Genomic DNA, 19284 nt, shown 5'->3' with positions numbered 1-19284 from the left:
AAAGACCTAGAGAGATGGGTAATAGGCTTTGAAAGTATCCACGCCTTCTGTTTCAACCTTTTAGTCCTTTTCATATCTGCCGCTGTAGGCTTAAATCCAAGACCGAACGTACCCAAATTTTCAGGGAGGGACACTGGCTGTATGATACCCTGCAGAGACGCACCCAGGCCTTTACCGGGCACGAAACCATTTTTCAGTATTTCAAAGGTCACCATGACTGATAGGGAGGTTATCTTTGGAGTTGGAACACATTTCCCTTCTGGAACTTTCTCGACCGGCACTGTTCAAAAACCTGATAGACCTAGGGCCCTTTGTCATCTTCAACCTCAATGAACGGGACAAAGGCATCGCTGTGAGCACACACATTATCTTCGCCATGCACGACGATCTCCTGCCTATCCCTTTTGAACTTGACCATCTGGTGCAGAGTGGACGGGACTGCTTTAGCGACATGAATCCAAGGGCGAACCAACAACAAATTGTAGGAGACGGCCACGTCCAGCACCTGGAACTCCATAATGAATTCCACCGGTCCTATTGTCAACTCAAGCACTATATCAACAACCGAATCTTTCCCTCCACCGTCATTGAGTATATTTTTATTTTGTATATTAATGTCACACCTCCTTTTTACCACCCGAGAGGGGATATAAGGGAGTTTTTCCAATTAAAGTGACATTAATCGAAATGGAATTATTTTATTTTTTTCAGAGTCGCCATTTGGGATAATTTATGGTGTCCCAAGTCACCGGTTTATTTTTAAATCCCAAATCGAGGAAAATTAACTTTATTTAAAAGTCTGCGAAACCAGAAATTCTAAGTAAGGAATTTTGTTAACCCGAGAGAAGGTGTTAGGCATTCTCGGATACCGTGGTTTGAGCACGGTCGCTTAAACTATTAAAATTGGCCTAATTATCTGATTTATTAAATGTTTTAAGCCTATTTTGCATTTTAACTTTACAACTATTTTTAATTATTTAAACGCATTTAGGATTTATGGAATTATTTCTTGAGCAAGTTACGATTGTCGTATGCTTGCCGTTTTGGAACACACCGCAAACCACGCTACATGAAATGCACCCGCGATTCGCGGCATGTTTATTTTATTATTACTCAAAGTTGTTATGATCGGGTCACATGAAATACACACCCGAATTGGGAATTACGCATCGTGACCATGCCACGAAAACTGTACCCATAACCACGATGATTTATTAATCCCGCCTAAAGCAAACTACGATGGTTCATCAATTAACTTCAGATACCAAATATCAAAGGCAATAATTGGGGAATACCAATGCTTTTTGTTTAGGAGGAAGTCTCAAGTACACATAATGTTCTCTTTTCTTATTAGTTGTTGTCACTTATTGACAATTACCAATGCAATATTATAGCGAGTGACTATTTAAAAAATATCTTCTCAAAGTGAGTAATATTTTAGCCAATCACAAGCACCAGCCATATGGAATGAAAAGAGGTAGGAACACAAGACCATATTTTATGCTAACAGTAAAACAATGTTCTTTGTGTCACCCCATGAAGGAATTTAGCTTCCTGAAATTGTGAAGCTCACAAATGTTTATCAACAGATATCTATCCACTGATGAAACTTACAAATATTATAATTACTCGGAACACAACGTAGGCCAATTTTCAGGTCAACTAGAATTGATATAACAACAAATCATCTGAGTGAAACAATGGACTATTAAGAAAATATTAGACCACTCCCGCCCAGCGCCTTGTTGTGGGGCATCAATGATGATCTAGCATATAAAGACCAAATTTTGGACACAGTGACATAAAATTATACTAGTAATTTGGATACAATTGACTTAGCCAATAGAGAAAACAAATATATTTTCTTTCTTTTTAGAAGAAAATCAATATCTAGCACATCCTTATTTTGTACTAAGCTGAGCAGTGATAAACTCTAGTACAAATAAAATTGAAATAGCCTCAAGCACACCCTCTAGAACTAACCATAAACGGACTTTCGAAACAAAAAAATCAGCAGTAAATAAACCAAACTAGCAAATAGCCGAGTGACAAAAACTCAATATCACAATGAATAACTTTCACAGGTTCTATGTCTCAAAAAGTTATATTCATAACATAGCAATTAAATGTAAATGGGAGTAGAAGAATAAACCTTAATGGAGAAATTTCCTTTCATGTTAATATTGAATCTTCATTCTTGGATTACAATGTAAAGCTTCAACCAAATTTGAAGGCAAGCATATTCGAACAAATTGCAGCAGTAGAAATCAAGATGGCAAAATTTGAATCTCGGATAGCAACAGAATCAGCAGCAACACAGCCATGCCTGACTCGACTTTAATCCAAAAACAAAACTCACAAGAAACTTTCGCAAATATCAAACGGAAAGCTCAAACCCGAACACCTCAAACTCTGTCAAACTCAAATCCATTTTGAAGCAAAAATTCGAAATTGAAAGGAAGAAACGGAATAGTCGTCACATCGGAGTTGAAATCTCAGATTCGAGATATATGTGAAGTGAGCGATGCCCTTTTGTTTGAGTCCTTTTTCTTTTGAAAATTGGAGGTGTCTACAGGTTCATGAAATGGGGATTCGACCGAATTTTAGAAAGAATGGATCTGCCGTTTTTGGGGAGTATTACTGCCGATGATTAAAGGGGCAAAGTTTCGGCTGCTTCTGATGCGTGTTTTTTTTTTGTATATAGTGAGGTCAAAATGTAGAAGAAGGGAAAAAGCTGCTCTAGCTGAAGGGGAAGGGTCCTCCTAGGTCTAAAATCTGATCCTCTCTTCTCTAGGTTTTGCTTTTTTTTTAATGAAAATAGAATTTGGGCCAGGAGGGTATTGGGTTGGGCAAGAAAGAGGGAAATTGGGCCTTTTTTAGAAATTGGCCCAGGCCAAGTATTTTAAAAGAAACAAGACCAAAAAAAAATTATATTCTTCCTATTTTCCTTTTTTTGTTTTCTTTTCTTTTCTTTAATTAATTAAAATCCTAAATCAATCTATTTTTTTGTAGAAATTAAAATTCTTTATTTATGTTAACATTAAAACGACTAATTAACTTAAAACTAAAGAAAAATATTAATTTTAAAGACTAAAATCTAAATATGTAAAAATGACCATTTTTGTGATTTTTACTTAATAAAATTTATTCCTACATGCAAATTGAACCTAAGATGGCATGAAATTAAAATGTGACAATTTTTATAATTTCTTTTCTATAATTTTTAAATATTAAAAATGCATGAAATTCAACTAAATAAAGAAAAATTCCTAAAAATCAATTAAAATTATTTTTGGTCCATTTTTAGGATTATTTTCATATAGGACAAAAATTAGGTGCTCACAGTCGGTTATGACCAATTACCGATCAAAACGAGGCCAAATACGCTTGGACGGTATTTTGATGATCGTTTTAATATACCGACCAACGTTGGTCGGAATTTACCGATCAACGTTGGTCGTTATATTAAATTAAAAAAAATTCAAAAAAAAACCAACCAAAGTTGGTCGGTATTTTAATTATGTAATCAAAAGATTCACCATCTGAGAATCGAACCGGGGTGTGTACTGTGGAAGGGTACTATTCTACCACTAGACCATTGATGCATTTTGTTTTAAGTTTGTCTTTTTATTTATTTATACTCTTTAATTATATTTTCGCACGAAAATAACCGACCAAAGTTGGTCGTTTTTTAAGAAAAAATAAAATTACTGACAAAAGTTGGTTGATTTTTTAAAATGACCGGCCAAATTAACCGACCAATTATGGTCGTTTTTTTTAATATTAATTTTTATTTATTTTAATTGACAAACCCACAAAAGTTGGTCGATTTTTTGAAAAATAAATTTCACGGGACTCAAAATAGTTTCCCGTATTTTTGCGCCAAAGAAAACCGATCAACGTTGGTCGATTTCGTAAAAAAACAAAAAAACAATATTTTGAAAAATCGAGCAACTTTGGTCGATTTTTTGACCGACAAAGTTGGTCGGTTTTTCTTGATCAATTTTTGCCGAATTTCTAGTAGTGTTAGCTAATTGTTAACCTGGTTTTGTGAATTGAGGGGTCTGGATAGGCTTTTTTTCCCATTTCATGTTATGTGATATTTATATTACAACATGTAACTATTTGGATAAGGGCTATGTTCACCATTGAAAGGAAGTCTCGGAGCAATAAGAAGTGATTTCTGTTGACCTAGAGAATATGGGTTCGAATCGTGAAATTAGCCACTAATATTTATTAAAAGATAAAGGGAAACTTACACAAATGTTCTAACTTACCAACCTCTAGCCATTAGTCATAGACTTACCAAAACTAGCCAAACATATATAAAAATTGAAAAACCAAATAAATAAGGTTCTTTCTCTCAAAGAATCACATGCAAAAATCACCTTCCATATATTTTAAGCGTGATTAGCAATATTAGATGCAAGACAGAAAGGAAATTTCATAGATGAGGTAGCAAATAAGGTGATGAAATACAAAAAAAAATATATATATATACAATATTCCACAAAAAGGAATTTTTTTTAATGGGTATAGTTGAAATTCATTGAAAACATATAGATAAGTCAATATACAAAATTTGAGGAAGATTGGAGGTGATTTGGACTGGTTTTGTATCAAAATTCGTAATTAAATCGAGTTAAAAAAATTCTTCTGCGGCACATGTTTCACGCATGTATCTCACATACATGGATATACATGTGATACACAATCGATACAAATATGATACATATGTGATACACAAATGATACACAATGTGATACACATATCCTTTTTTTCATATTCAGTTTTACTTCGAATTTTCAATTCAAACCATCTTAAAACTTCACCAAATCATCCCAAAACTTAGATTCAAGCTCCTTAAGATATACCCAATCTATTCTAATAGCATCCACTAAAAGAAAGCAAAAATTTGATATATTTTGCAACAAATAGCTAATTGACTAATATTAGTAATATTTTATCAATTAATCAATTTTTGTAATGAGCTACCTATAAATAGACATAGCTGATATCAATTTTTGTAATGAGCTACCTATAAATGGACATAGCTGATAATTTCTTAAGAATAAACTAATTAAGCTTTTAAGAGTATTGAATGCGAAATATTTAAACAGGTAAACTCTCGTTTTTAGTCTATGTATGACGACGAATTGACGTTCATTAAATTTCTATCTCCCTCCGCCCAATACCCATTTTCTCACCTAGACACACACGACACACGACACACGACACACACCAATCTTTTAGGTTAGACGTAAGTTATCAAATTTGACAGTATGTAATATAAAAATGAACAAGTAGGAAATTCAATTGTCCTAAGTTGCACTAAGCAAATGATTATAAGTAGTACTAAATATTTTGTTCATAATTTGATCAAAGAACATAGGTAATGCAAAGTTTTTTTTGTTTTTTCACCCGATGTCCGGTATCCGCATTGGAGTCCGATTATATACGGATTGGCACCGCGTAAGACCCCATTCGGAGGGGAGGGGGGAGCGCTCCCTACAAAGGATTTTTTTATACCCATGACTCGAACCCGAGACCTCTGGTTAAGGGAAGAGTAGTCTCATCCACTGCACCACATCCTGTGGTGGTAATGCAAAGTTTTTCCCTAGTTATACTAAGATTACAATATATATATATATATATATATATATATATATATATATATATATATATATATATATATATCTGTCTGTCATAACTTTTTAATTTTTTTTCACCTTTAAGAGTCAACCAACTTCTAAGTTGAAAGATTGGATTAATTTTCTTCAGTAAAAAATTGAATTTATCGAGTATGTGCAAGAATTTAGGGGTGTACAAAGGAAACCGACAAACCGTACAAATCCGATAATCCGAGTCAAACCGAGAAAAAAAACCCGACTATGAGTTGATTTGATTTGGTTTGGTGTTGGAAAACCCCCCGACCATAATTGGTTTGGTTTGGTTTTAACTAAAGAAAGTCAAACCGAAACCAAACCAACCCGACATTACATATATAGAAGTTTTAGATATATTTAATATATAAATATACTTATTGTGATGTAATTTATAAATATTTGTTAAAAGATTTCATAATTTTATTTTTTGAGGTATTATTTTAAGGTTAGACTTAGAACTTTTGAATGTTCCAATAAGTTTTATAGCCATTAACATTAGTAAATTAAATAGTGCTAACAAAAGCCCAAAACAAAATCAAATCAATACTAATGCTATCAAAAGAAATTTAATTCAATACTACGAACATGAATGTATTGGATATCTATTTTTTGTTTTGAAATAATTTAGATAAAATGCACAACCTATTTTTATTTTTTCCTTAGCGTTTAGTCATGTATTTAATACTCCCTTATTAGTCTACTTATTTTAGCATGACTTAGTACTCTTAGATTATATTTATTTTTATTATGGCTTTTTAATTAGCAATATTTATATTACATAATTTTATTGTTGAATATTTTAGGATAATGCCAGGACATATCTTATATTTTGTATTATTTTCTTGGAAAATACTTTATATAGTTGTATCTTACTAGGACTAAAGAAATATTTTGAGCATAATTTATATGTTTTTTCTACGAAGATTTTACCGGAAAAACCCGAAAAAATCCGAAAACCCGAGAGTGAAAAACCCGATTTTTATTTGTTTGGTTAGGTCTTTAGATTTAATAATCCGACACAATTGGTTTGGTTTGGTAATTATAAAATCCAAACCAACCCGACCTATATACACCCCTATGTAAGATTATAATCTTTCTCACATCAAAATGGTTAAGAAATATATATATTCATAATGATCAAAGGTAATCAAGAAGTGAGAAATATTCAGAGCAGATGAAATACCTAGTATTCAGACAAAAATAAGTTTGTAAATATCTATATAAAATAACAAATGGAGTATTTGTATTAGTAGAAAATAAATATGACACGTGGAATTATGTGTGGCTGACAAGGCATGATACGTGGATCACTAAGAAGATGACAACTGAAATATTGCATTAAAAGATGCACGAGTTACAAGAGGTACGAGTAAATCACTCACGAGATGAAGGGATGTAGTTGCTCGAGTCTAAATCATTCAGTAGACGCGGGCTGAATGAATCAAGACAGTAAGAAGGGGAAAATTCACGAACCTCTAATTAATGAGGAAGAAGAATTGGAACCGTTACAGAATTTCCATAAACAGTTACGATTGCCAATTATAGTGACATTAATGTCATTAATGTTCATAATGATTTGGCCATAAAAGGGAGGAAACGTTATATTTGTATATTCCTATATAAGGGAAGAGAATTTTACTTGTAAAGACATCTGAGACAATATTGGAATATATTCATTATACTTTTTTGCTTTTCTTTACATTGACTTTGCAATAAGTTATTTCCTTACTTTTGTTCTTTTCCTTTTATATAATTGAGAAAGTACGAAATTTCTTGGTTATTAGTAACCCGAATTCTTCTAAAAATAGATTTTGACCGAATGATACATTTTTTGGTTAAACAGTATTATGTGGATATTTAAATGAATACGAATAGTTTAGGGTGCTAAGTATAGAAGAATATGCTTTTAACCTAACTGGAATCTTTGAATGGCACTACCATGCACATTCCATCAAAACGATAATGATGTCATCCTTTACAATGGAGGTTTGTGGTTAGAAAATTATGTGTATTGTAATTTCAAATGAGATAATTCAAATTTCCTATCAATAGTTTGAAAATTAATTTCTCTGGAAAAAAAAATCAATACATACGGAGCTTTTTTGCTTCAAAGTTTTTGTCAAGAATACTTAATTTTTATTTGCCTTTCGGAAAATGAGAACTAAACATGACTATTAAACAATTTAGATATAATGAGGATTAGATTAGAAAGAGAGACAAAAAGAGGGTCAGTGCGAGTCCTGGGCACTACTGTCTGCCTGAAAATAGTGAGGAAAAAAAAATTACATATCTTCAATTGTTGGAAAAAGCTAAGAGCATCTCTAAGTCAAGAATAGGCCAAGTACATATTAATGAGGACCGTTCAATTGGAATAAATACCTAGTGATTGACTAAATTATGAACAAAGATTTGGTTTATTCCTACCTTTAGATTCCTTTTTTCTTTTTTCTTTTTTTTTTTTAAAGTTCCCTTATGCTGTTTGAATTAAAGTTTAGTCTATTCATAAGAATAAATTAAGAGCAAGGCCAACCACCCTTTGCCTTTATCGTAAATTTTAGATTACAGACACAATATCGAGCACACATTGTTATTTATATTCTTCGTCTATAATCAGTTTATATGCTAGTGTCAGACTTGATCATCGATTACACCATTTACTGCTACTGTGAGATTGAACACAGTATAATTCAATCTCAACTCAATTTCTTCTTTTTTTCTCTAAACGTTACAACCTCTTTCGAAAAAAGGACCTTGAGAGTAGAGATTGCAGCCTGAAGAGAAATGATTTGACACCGAAAGAAAATAAAGCTCCCATTTTTGGCATGTTATAGGTATATATTTTAATGATGAAACTTCCACCGTTTCACTAACCAACGTGACCCATTATTTAGATATTATTTCTGTCACGACCCGGATTTTCCACTTTCAGGAGTCGTGATGACGCATATTCGTAAAAACTAGGCAAATCAATTATTAGGGTTCTACACAGTAACAATCATTCCCAAACAGTGATAAACAGTAATTATAGCTAAACAAAAGAAAAGCGCGGAAGTGTAAATTAAATCCAACTACTTCAATACATGTCTACCCATGAATCCGGTGTCATAATATTACGAACATCTATGATTTTTACTACAACCATTAGTCTGGGAAGAAAGATACAATTGTGCTCAGAATGAAAGAGACAGCAGAAAAACTAAAGCAGGGAAGGGGGACTCTAGGCTCTGCGGACGCCAGCAGATCTACCTTGGCCTCCCTGGAGTGAAGGCAGCTACCTCAACTACTCACCGGGTCCGGTACCGAAATCTGCACAAAAGAATGCAGAGTGTAGTATCAGTACAACCGACCCCATGTACTGAGTAAGTGTCGAGCCTAACTTCGGCGAAGTAGTGACGAGACTAGGACACGACAATCATATATACATGTGCAGTTAAATCATGTACAAACAGAAACATAGTCACAGAAATCAACAGAATAAAGTGGGAAGGGGACATGCTGCGGGGAAACAACAGATTCTAACAATAAGCCAATAAAGAAGCATTAATAAGGAGCATAGTGAACATCATATCTAAGTCAACAAAAGTAATGAAACGGTAACACGTGCACGACATCACCCTCGTGCTTTTACTCTCGTCCTCACCATATGAAACAATAGAAACGACACGGCATCACCCTTCGTGCATTACCTCACATAATCATGGCACGACATCACCTTTCGTGCATTATTCCTCACATATCGGCACGTCATCACCCTTCGTGCTTTACACTCTCTCACACGACATCACCCTTCATGCTTTACACTCTTCCTCACCAAACAATAGAAACAATACGTCCCAACAAGGGAAGCAACAATATCAACAATAATGTCCCGGCAAGGGATTCAACTATAACCAATCTCGTTTCAACAATTTCTTTACAAAATGAAACTTCAATTTGAGTCAATATTCAACAACAGTCAAATTACCAAGAAACTTTCATAAGCTTTGTTCAACATCACTAATCATCAATTGAGCATGATTGGTACATAATAGATTCACGAAATCATGATATAAGACCCACGGGCATGTTTGACACCAACGTATAGATACTCGTCACCACACCTATACGTCGTACTCGATACAAACATATAGCAAATAGACCACAACTCCTATTCTCTCAAGCTAAGGTTAGGCCAAACACTTACTTCGAATCCAGGGATAAGATTAAGCCTCAACTACTACTTTACCTCTCGGTTCCACTTCCAATTCGCTTGTATTTAGTCACAATTTACTTAATAACGTTAATAATTGCTAAATAAATCAATTCCAATGCATGAAAATAGATTTTTCATTGTTTTCCACAAAAAGTAAAAAATCGACCCCGAGACCACTTGGTCCAAACCCGAAATTCGGACCAAAACCCGATTATCCATTCACCTCCGAGCCCGGATATACAATTGGTTTTGGAATCCGACCCCAATTTGAGGTATAAATCCCAAATTTCAATATTCGTAAGTTCTACCTAAAATTCCCAATGCCACCATGAAAACCTAGATTCTAGGATGAAATCTTGTAAAAAGAAGTTAAGGAGTGAAAGAAATGAGTTTAAAATCACTTACTTGTGTTTTGGGAAAGAAAAAGTGTTTGAAAAATCGCCTCCTATGTTTTAGGGTTTTGAAAAATAAAAAATGGCTGAAAAGTCTCGTTTATATATACCCTTCTCAGATCCTCACCGCTGACCACGGTCGTGAAGCTCCACCCCGGACCGCAAAATATCGAGCACGGCCGCGGAAGTTTGGCCTTGTCCACCGCTGGCCGCGAAAATCCCACCGCAGCAGCAAAGACCCCAGCGCGGTCGCGAAATGTCACCGCGGACCGCGAACCCCGATTCAGAGACCTGCAACTTCACTGAACGTGCAACAACTATTTTTCTAAGTCTAAATTCACTTTGTGGCCTATCCAAAAGTCACCCGAGCCCTTGGGGCTCCAAACCCATCATGCACACAAGTCTAAAAATATCATATGGACTTGCTCGTGCGATCAAATCATCAAAATAACATTAACAACTACAAATTTAACCTCAAATTCATGAAATTATCCAAGAACATTGAAATTTTCATTTTCTCAGCTATAGGGCCGTTTTATACCAAACCACTTCCGATTCTTACCAACTTTTACAGATTCAACTTAATTATTATTTTAAACTTGTATCGCGCTTCGGAACCAAGATACAGGACCGATACCATCAAGAAAATGTATCAATTCACTTCTACAAGCCTTTATATTTTCCAGCAAATAATTTTCTTTAAAAAAATTTCTTTTCTCGGGCTTGGGACCTCGGAATTCGATTTCAGACATACGTCCAAGTTCCATATTTTATTACGGACCCTAAGGGACCGTCAAATTACGGGTCCGGGTCTGTTTTCCAAGAATGTTGACCAAATCAACTTTAACCAATTTTTTTTATGACCAAAAAGAGGTTTTCAAGGCCTCGGGACGCAGATTTGACTTCTAAAACAAAAGATGACCTTTAGGATCATCACATTCTCCACCTCTAAAACAACCTTTCGTCCTCAAACGGACATAGAAAAGTACCTGAGTCGGTGAAAAGATGAGGATAACGGCTCTGCATATCAGACTCGGACTCCCAGGTCGCTGCCTCAACAGGCTGACCTCTCCACTGCACATGAACTGAAGGGAAATTCTTCGATCTCAACTGACGAACCTGCCGGTCTAGAATAGCTACCGGCTCCTTCTCATATGTCAACTCCTTGTCCAACTGGATAGTGCTGAAGTTTAACACGTGGGATGGATCGCCGTGATACTTCTGAAGCATGGACACATGAAACACTAGGTTCACAGCTGACAAACTCGGCGGAAATGCAAGTCTGTAAGCCACTTTTCCCACTCGATCAAGAATCTCAAAAGGACCAATGAATCTAGGGCTTAGCTTGCCCTTCTTCCCAAATCTCATCACACCCTTCATGGGCGACACACGAAGAAACACTCGCTCTCTGATCATGAATGCCACTTCGCAAACTTTACGGTCGGCATAACTCTTTTGCCTGGACTTAGCTGTACGAAGCCTATCCTGAATGATCTTAACCTTATCCAAGACATCTTGTACTAGATCTGTACCCAACAACCGAGCCTCTCCCGGCTCAAACTACCCAATCGTCGACCGACACCGCCTACCATATAATGCCTTATAGGGAGCCATCTGGATGCTCGGCTACTGTTGCTATGAGCAAACTCTACTAATGGAAAGAACTGATCCCATGAACCTCCAAAGTCAATAACACATTCTTGGAGCATATCCTCCAAAATTTGAATGGTATGCTCGGACTGTCCGTCCGTTTGAGGATGAAATGTTGTGCTCAACTCGACCCGTATGCCCAACTCACGCTGAACTGCTCTCCAGAAATGCAAGGTAAACTGTGTACCTCGATCAGAAATGATAAAAACGGGCACACCATGAAGACAAACGATCTCCCAGATATAAATCTCTGCCAACCGCTCAGAAGAATAGGAGACTGTCATAGGAATGAAATGTGCTGACTTAGTTAGTCTATCCACAATAACCCACACTGCATCGAACTTCCTCTGAGTCCGTGGAAGTCCAACAACAAAGTCCATAATGATACGCTCCCACTTCCACTCAAGAATCTCAATCCTCTGGAACAAACCGCCAGGTCTCTGATGCTCGTACTTTACCTGTTGACAATTCAAACACCGAGCTACATATGCCGCAATATTCTTCTTCATCCTCCTCCATCAATAATGCTACTGCAAGTCCTGATACATCTTAGCGGCGCCCGGATGAATAGAATACCGAGAACTATAGGCCTCCTCTAGAATCAACTCATGAAGTGCATCCACATTAGGCACAAAAACACAACCTGCATTCTCAAAACTCCATCATCTCCGACTATAACCTGCTTGGCACCCCCATGCCGCACCGTATCCCTAAGGACAAGCAAATAAGGATCATCATACTGCCGATCTCGGATACACTCAAATAATGAAGAACGAGTGACTGTGCAAGCTAGCACACGGCTGGGCTCAAAAACATCCAACCTCACGAACTGATTGGCTAAAGCCTGGACATCCAAAGCAAGAGGTTTCTCACCAACCGGAATATACGCAAGACTACCCATACTGGCTGACTTCTTACTTAAAGCATCAGCCACAACATTGGCCTTCCCCGGATGATACAAGATGGTGATATCATAGTCTTTCAACAGCTCCAACCACCTCCTCTTCCTCAAATTTAGCTTCTTCTCTTGAACAAGTATTGCAAACTCTTGTGATCTGTGAACAACTCACATGACACGCCGTATAAATAATGCCTCCAAATTTTCAACGCGTGAACAATGGCTGCTAGCTCCAAATCATGAACTGAATAATTCTTCTTGTAGATTTTCAACTGCCGCGAAGCATATGCAATAACCTTGCCATTCTGCATCAACACTACACCAAGTCCAATACGAGATGTGTCACAATATGCCGTATATGGCCCTGAGCCCGTGGGCAAAACCAACACAAGCACCGTAGTCAAAGCTGTCTTGAGCTTCTGAAAGCTCGTCTCACACTCGTCCGACCACCTGAACTGGGCACCCTTCTAGATCAACATGGTCATCAAGGCTGCAATAGATGAAAACCCCTCCACAAACTGACGGTAATAGCCTGCCAAACCCAAGAAACTCCGGATCTTTGTAGCTGATATGGGTCTAGGCCAGTCTTTGACTGCTGCAATCTTCTTAGGATCCACCTGAATACCCTCTGCTGATATAACATGATCCAAGAACGCAACTGGACTCAACCAAAACTCACATTTTGAAAACTTAACATATAACTAACTGTCTCTCAAAGTCCGAAGAACGACTCGAAGATGCTGCTCATGATCCTCCCAGCTGCGGGAATAGATCAAAATATCATCAATAAAGACAATCACGAAGGAATCCAAATAATGATTGAACACTCAGTTCATCAAATCCATAAAAGCTGCTGGGGCATTGTCCACCCAAATGACATCACCAGGAACTCATAACGCTCGTACTGAGTGCGGAAAGCTGTCTTAGGGACATCGGATGCCCTAATCCTCAACTGATGGGAGCCAGATCTTAAATCAATCTTCGGAAACACTTTGGCACCCTGAAGCTGATCAAACAAATCATCGATCCTCGGCAATGGATACTTGTTCTTGATAATAACCTTGTTCAGCTGCCGATAACATATGCACATCCTCATCGATCCATCCTTCTTCTTAACAAACAACACTGGCGCACCCCAAGGCGAGACACTAGGTCAAATAAAGCCTTTATCAAGCAGGTCTTGCAACTGTTCTTTCAATTCTTTCAACTCTGGTGGGGCCATACGTTATGGTGGGATAGAGATGTGCTGAGTGCCCGAAGCCAAATCAATGAAAAAGTTAATATCCCTGTTGAGTGGCATCCCCGATAGGTCTGAAGGAAATACCTCTGGAAACTCATGAACAACGGGCACAGAATCCATAGAATGAACCTCAACACTAGAATCACGAACATACGCCAAATAAGTCAAAACCCCTTTTTCAACCATACGCTGAGACTTTATATAAGAAACAACCCTACTGACAGAATGACTAGGGGTCCCTCTCCACTCCAATTGAGGAAAACCCAACAAGTCTAAGGTCACGGTCTTAGCGTGACAGTCCAATACAGCAAGATAAGGAGATAACCAGTCCATCCCTAAAATGACATCAAAGTCTACCATATCGAGAAGTAAGAGATCTACATGGGTTTCAAGACCCCCAATGATAACCACACACGAGCGATAGACTCTATCTACAACAATAGAATCACCTACCGGTGTAGAACATATACAGGTGCACTCAAAGAATCACGAGGCACAACCAGATAAGGGGCAAAATAAGATGACACATAGGAATATGTAGACCCTGGATCAAATAAAACTGAAGCATCTCTACTGCATACTCAAACCGTACCTGTTATGAATGCATCGGAGGCCTCAGCCTCAGGTCTGGCTGGGATAGCATAACATCGAGGCTGGGCCCCACCACTTTGAACTACATTCCGAGGACGGCCTCCTGGTGGCTGGACTCCACCTCTAGTTGACTGACCTCCACCTCTAACGGCCTGACCTCCACCTCTAACACCTCGACCCCTACCTCTAGCTAGCTGCGCGGGTGGTGGAACACTCGGTGCCTGGACCATGGCACGGGAACCCTGATGCTGATGTTATATCCTGTACTTTAATATTAGGATGAGTCATAGTAATCTATATGAGTTTGAAGGAATTATGTCTATTAGGAGATTATATAGGGTTTAAGACATTATTATTATATGACCCTGTAAGTTTGAAGAATTTCGGAACTACTATATATTGGTTTGATATGTATTTTCTTTAAAGTAAACCATTTTTGGTAAAAGTTGATAGATATGATTTTATATGGTTGTGATAAGTTTTAATTATATACATGATATGTGGGAGTTTATAAATGAGGTTTTATTTATTATAAGAGTAGATAGTATTTTATCATAAGAAAAGCTATCATTTTTACGTTTTGAGAATTTATAGTACAAAAAGAATTTCTTTATTGTAAAGATAAAATTATTTTCTCACAAGAATAGAAGATTATCTTTTTACCATTTTAAGAATTAAGTGTACGAAAATTTGTACTCTTTATATGGGATCAGGAAAATTAGAAATTGAGAAAATATATGTATTTTTACATGGATGTTTTAATGAAATAATAGTGTATGTATTGATTTTTATATTGTACCATAATTTATTAATATTTTAATATTTAATAATAGTACTTTAGGGTGAGGACAAGACTATTTTCGAGATTATAAGTATTTATGGTATTACAAACAAGTGATAAGTAAACTCGTGGAGGTGAGAGGGTAAGCAAATCAGAGAAAATGAGTTTCGTCGAACTTTAACAATTTGGAATAAAATACGATCCAAACTATAATACCTCGTATTTAGGGCTAATAATGTACCATGTGACTGTGTTAGTATGATACATAAAGTGTATTAATAATAAGTAAAATTTTAAGCAATTTGAGATAATTCTTAATTATGCAGGTAATTGGTTAGTTACCGGGCAGCGGAATACTAACTAATTAATTAATTAGTGTAATTGGGTAAAGTTTGATAGTCTCAAACGTGGAATTTAGCCACAATAAAAAATTGTGACTCATGGTCACGTGTCTGATTCTGGTCATACAAACTACTTTAACACTATACATGCATCAACACTCACACTTAACTAGTAGAACATATGGAGAAGAAAATATATCAAACTAACTTTATTTTCTCCTGCAATGCTCTTTAAGTAAGATAACAAAAATGGAGAACTACCCTTTTGAGTCAAACTAATTAAAAACGGAAACTTAATTCTCTATTCATTTGTTCTGTTTTCTACCGAAGATTACACCTCTATTCATCAAAGGGGATACTTCGAATCAAGAAAGATAAAGCTATCACAAGAGATTGAGAGCTTACTCTGGTGCTATGAGGTTTTCGAAATTAAATAAAAGTTGATGATTCCAGTAAAGTATATTAAGGTCATGATCAGACGGTTTAAGCAAATTTTGATGGTTATGTTACCTTTGCATGAAGAAGTTGTTTTCGCATGTTCAGGGTGGTGTATTTTATGTTTTGACGTCGGGCTCAGGTATATTAAGGTTATCCCTTCTTTCTTTTGCCATGATTCAAGTAACGATACGTAAACGTAATGCTATTCCATAAGTGGACCCTTAGTAGTTAAGGATATCTACATTATCCATTCCTATAAAATGATATTCAAGCATGTCTAAGTATGTTCTAAGTCTCTATTAAGGTATATGATCAAAATGTTGAATGAAGTTGTGTATGGTATATGATGAAGAAGTTAATGTTTATAATATAGTGATACATGTACATGCATCTTCATGTATTTACCACCGTGCTACGATCGGTCGGGCAGTTACCACCGGTTGGGCAGTTATGTATCATTATTTACCACCGGTTGAGTAGTCATGCATATTCATTTACCATCGAGCTACAGCCGATCGGGCAGTCATGCATTTACCACTGAGCTACAGCCGGTTGGGTAATTACACATTTACCACTAAGCTACTGCCGATCGGGCAGTTATGTATTTACCACTGTGCGACAGCCGGTCGGGCAGTTACCACTGATTAGTTGGGCAGTCATGCATCATACAATATGGATAACAGTCTCAAAGAGAAGCATTATATATATGTAAGTATAATAAGTACGCATATACGATGATACTTTAGAGATTCAAGTTGATTCTTATATGTCTTTAATTAATATTGAATTACGGTTATATTTCAGTTCTGCCTTACGTACTCAGTATATTATTTGTACTAACATCCTTTTGTTGAGGACGCTGCATTCATGCCTGTAGGTATAGATAATCAAATTTCCGAGACCTCACAGTAGACGGGGTTTGCATTCAGTGAAGGATCGGTAAGACTCCACCTCATTCGGAGTGCAGCCAAGTCTGTGAGTCATTGTGTCAGAGTTTTTCTACACACTTATGGGTAGGCTGGTACCCTGTCCCATTTTATGTCGAACAATCTTAGAGGCTTTGTAGATAAAAGTTTATTTTGTACAGTATGTCAGAGGCCTTGCCGGCCCATATGTATTCATGTTTTAAGAACGTTAGTTTATTGATACAGTATTGACCACCTACAATTGTACATTATGAGTTGTGACCATGTTGGTCCATGATAGTTACAAAAGGAATGAGTTCAGCTTACTCGACCTATGTATGTTCTTGTTTTGGTCGAACAATCACGAGTTATAGAGTGGTTCGCTTGGGCCAGCACGACACCGAGTGTCAGCTATGCCTCCCCAGGTTTGGGGCATAACAGCTGAGAACTACTTGGTGCTCGAGGGCAAAATCTAGCAATATGCCTCATATTGCCATAGTAACAAGCCCTCTGCTACTGAGACTGCTGACCCTGACGACCTGAGTAACCACCCTGAAAACTCTGGAGCGGCAATGCACTGATAGGAGTTGGTGGTGCAATGTAGGGCAACTGATCTGAATACTGCATATGAGAACCATGGCCACCTAGCGCACCGTGAGAAGCCCGAAGTGCTGAGTGAAACGGGCTGCTTGCCTAAGTTTTGATTAGAAATGTGTACAAAATAGTCCCAAAGGCTCACAAGTTGTACTTGATTGCAGGGTTTGATCAACAAGACGACGATTTGTCAAAAATTAGTTCAAAAAAGAGTGAAACATGCACAAGTACCAAGACCAAGCTCAGTCAAATAGGGCCAGTGAGGCTGCACACCATTTTGTGCGGTCCACAAAGATGAAAATCAGAGAGTATGCTTCTCAGTCAGCCAGGCAATGCGGCCGCAAAGGATTTTGTACGGACCGCATTAATTTCATTGCGGTCTCACTCAATTTCGTGCGGTCCATAGAGCCAAAGTTCAGAGAGGTGACAATTGGAGGATTATGCCCAATCCGGTCTGCGGTCCATTTTGTGCGGACCGCGGTAGAAGCCACCGCGGTCGCGGTGCATTTTGTGCGGTCCGCGGTGGCCAACTTCAGAGAGCAAATTAGCCAATCCAAGAGCCTTAGTGCGGCCGCACTCAATTTTGTGCGGTCCGCACTAGCCCCGCAGAGGTATTTTTGTCCAGAATTTTCAGCCTAGTATAAATAGGTTTTTCCCATTTTTAGGTGATCAGATAGATTTTGGGACAGAGTTGCGCTCGTGAACTCCTCTCTTTTACCATTTTGAGTACTTTTAGCTTAGTTTCAACATTGGATCTTCAAATTTTATCTAGTAATTAATTATTATGGGCTCTTTTCATCTATTTCTTTATTTTCTTCTATAATTATGAGTAGCTAGACCCATTAGCTAGGGTTGTGGCTCAACCCTAGTGTGGGTAATTGATGGGTCTTGTGTTTTGATGCTTGATTGTCTATGGGTGTTTGATATTTGAACTAATTTAGGGTTTTAATGTTGAATTAGTGGTTGCAAACACTAGTTTATGCCTAGTAGACTTTGGCTCTTCTTGAGAAAGAGAACCTAAGTCCATGAAATTGGTCCAACAATGAATTGAGGCGTATTCAAGAGATTGATAGCCCCAATTAAAGGGTTAAACCTAGATATAGTAATGCCCGACTTGAATCTCAATTGCTTGCACAAATTTGCATACCCAATTGGTCTTGAGAAAGTCAATTCGGGCAAAATCACTCGAACTACCGAAAGGTATAGAGTGAGTAGAATCGTACGATGGTTATATCATACTCCTCAATTGTGACAATCTATCCTTAGACTCAAGAATCCGTCAATTAACCACCTAGAAGAAAGTCACTACCCTAGTGCCTTTTATCTATTTGAACAACTCTCAATAGTTTAATCTCAGCTTTACTTAGCCTAATTTAGCATTGTAGTAATATACAATTAGAAGTAAAATCAAAACCAATAATGTTTAGAAGTGCAATTAGGAACAAATACACAACACCAATTTAGATAGAAACTTAACTCCAATATCTAGCTCTATGTGCAAATCGATCCCGACCTTCTCGGGTAAAAGCTGTTTCGACCTCTCTTGCTACTTCATAGTAGTACAGGGTTGGCCTCGATAAATTTTTGGTGCCGTTG

General features: G+C 37.1%; 1 protein-coding gene across 1 annotated transcript; it reads right to left on the bottom strand.

The window, feature by feature from the left end:
* Positions 1-301: 301 nt before the first annotated feature.
* LOC138884894 (uncharacterized) lies at positions 302-14859 on the bottom strand. Its single transcript, XM_070165758.1, has 8 exons — positions 14631-14859; positions 14123-14415; positions 13704-13867; positions 13505-13557; positions 13276-13456; positions 12544-12955; positions 11370-11735; positions 302-505 (listed from the first exon to the last, which is right to left on the bottom strand). The coding sequence occupies exons 1-8, from the start codon at positions 14857-14859 to the stop codon at positions 302-304; spliced, it is 1902 nt and encodes a 633-aa protein (XP_070021859.1).
* Between the last annotated feature and the right edge of the window lie 4425 nt (positions 14860-19284).

This window comes from Nicotiana sylvestris, chromosome 2 (genome assembly GCF_000393655.2).
Source record: "Nicotiana sylvestris chromosome 2, ASM39365v2, whole genome shotgun sequence".
Lineage (NCBI taxonomy): Eukaryota > Viridiplantae > Streptophyta > Magnoliopsida > Solanales > Solanaceae > Nicotiana > Nicotiana sylvestris.
Note: the sequence above shows the minus strand (reverse complement) of the source record. Positions and strands in the feature narration are given on the sequence as shown.

Excerpts from the sequence above, each read along its gene's own strand:
- LOC138884894 (XM_070165758.1), bottom strand. The coding sequence starts at position 14,859 with ATGGTCCAGGCACCGAGTGTTCCACCACCCGCGCAGCTAGCTAGAGGT. Across the intron at positions 13,868-14,122 it reads TTGTTCATGAGTTTCCAGAG|CTGAACAAGGTTATTATCAA; the intron begins GTATTTCCTTCA and ends TGTTATCGGCAG. Across the intron at positions 506-11,369 it reads TAGCTATTCTAGACCGGCAG|GTGCTGGACGTGGCCGTCTC; the intron begins GTTCGTCAGTTG and ends ATGGAGTTCCAG.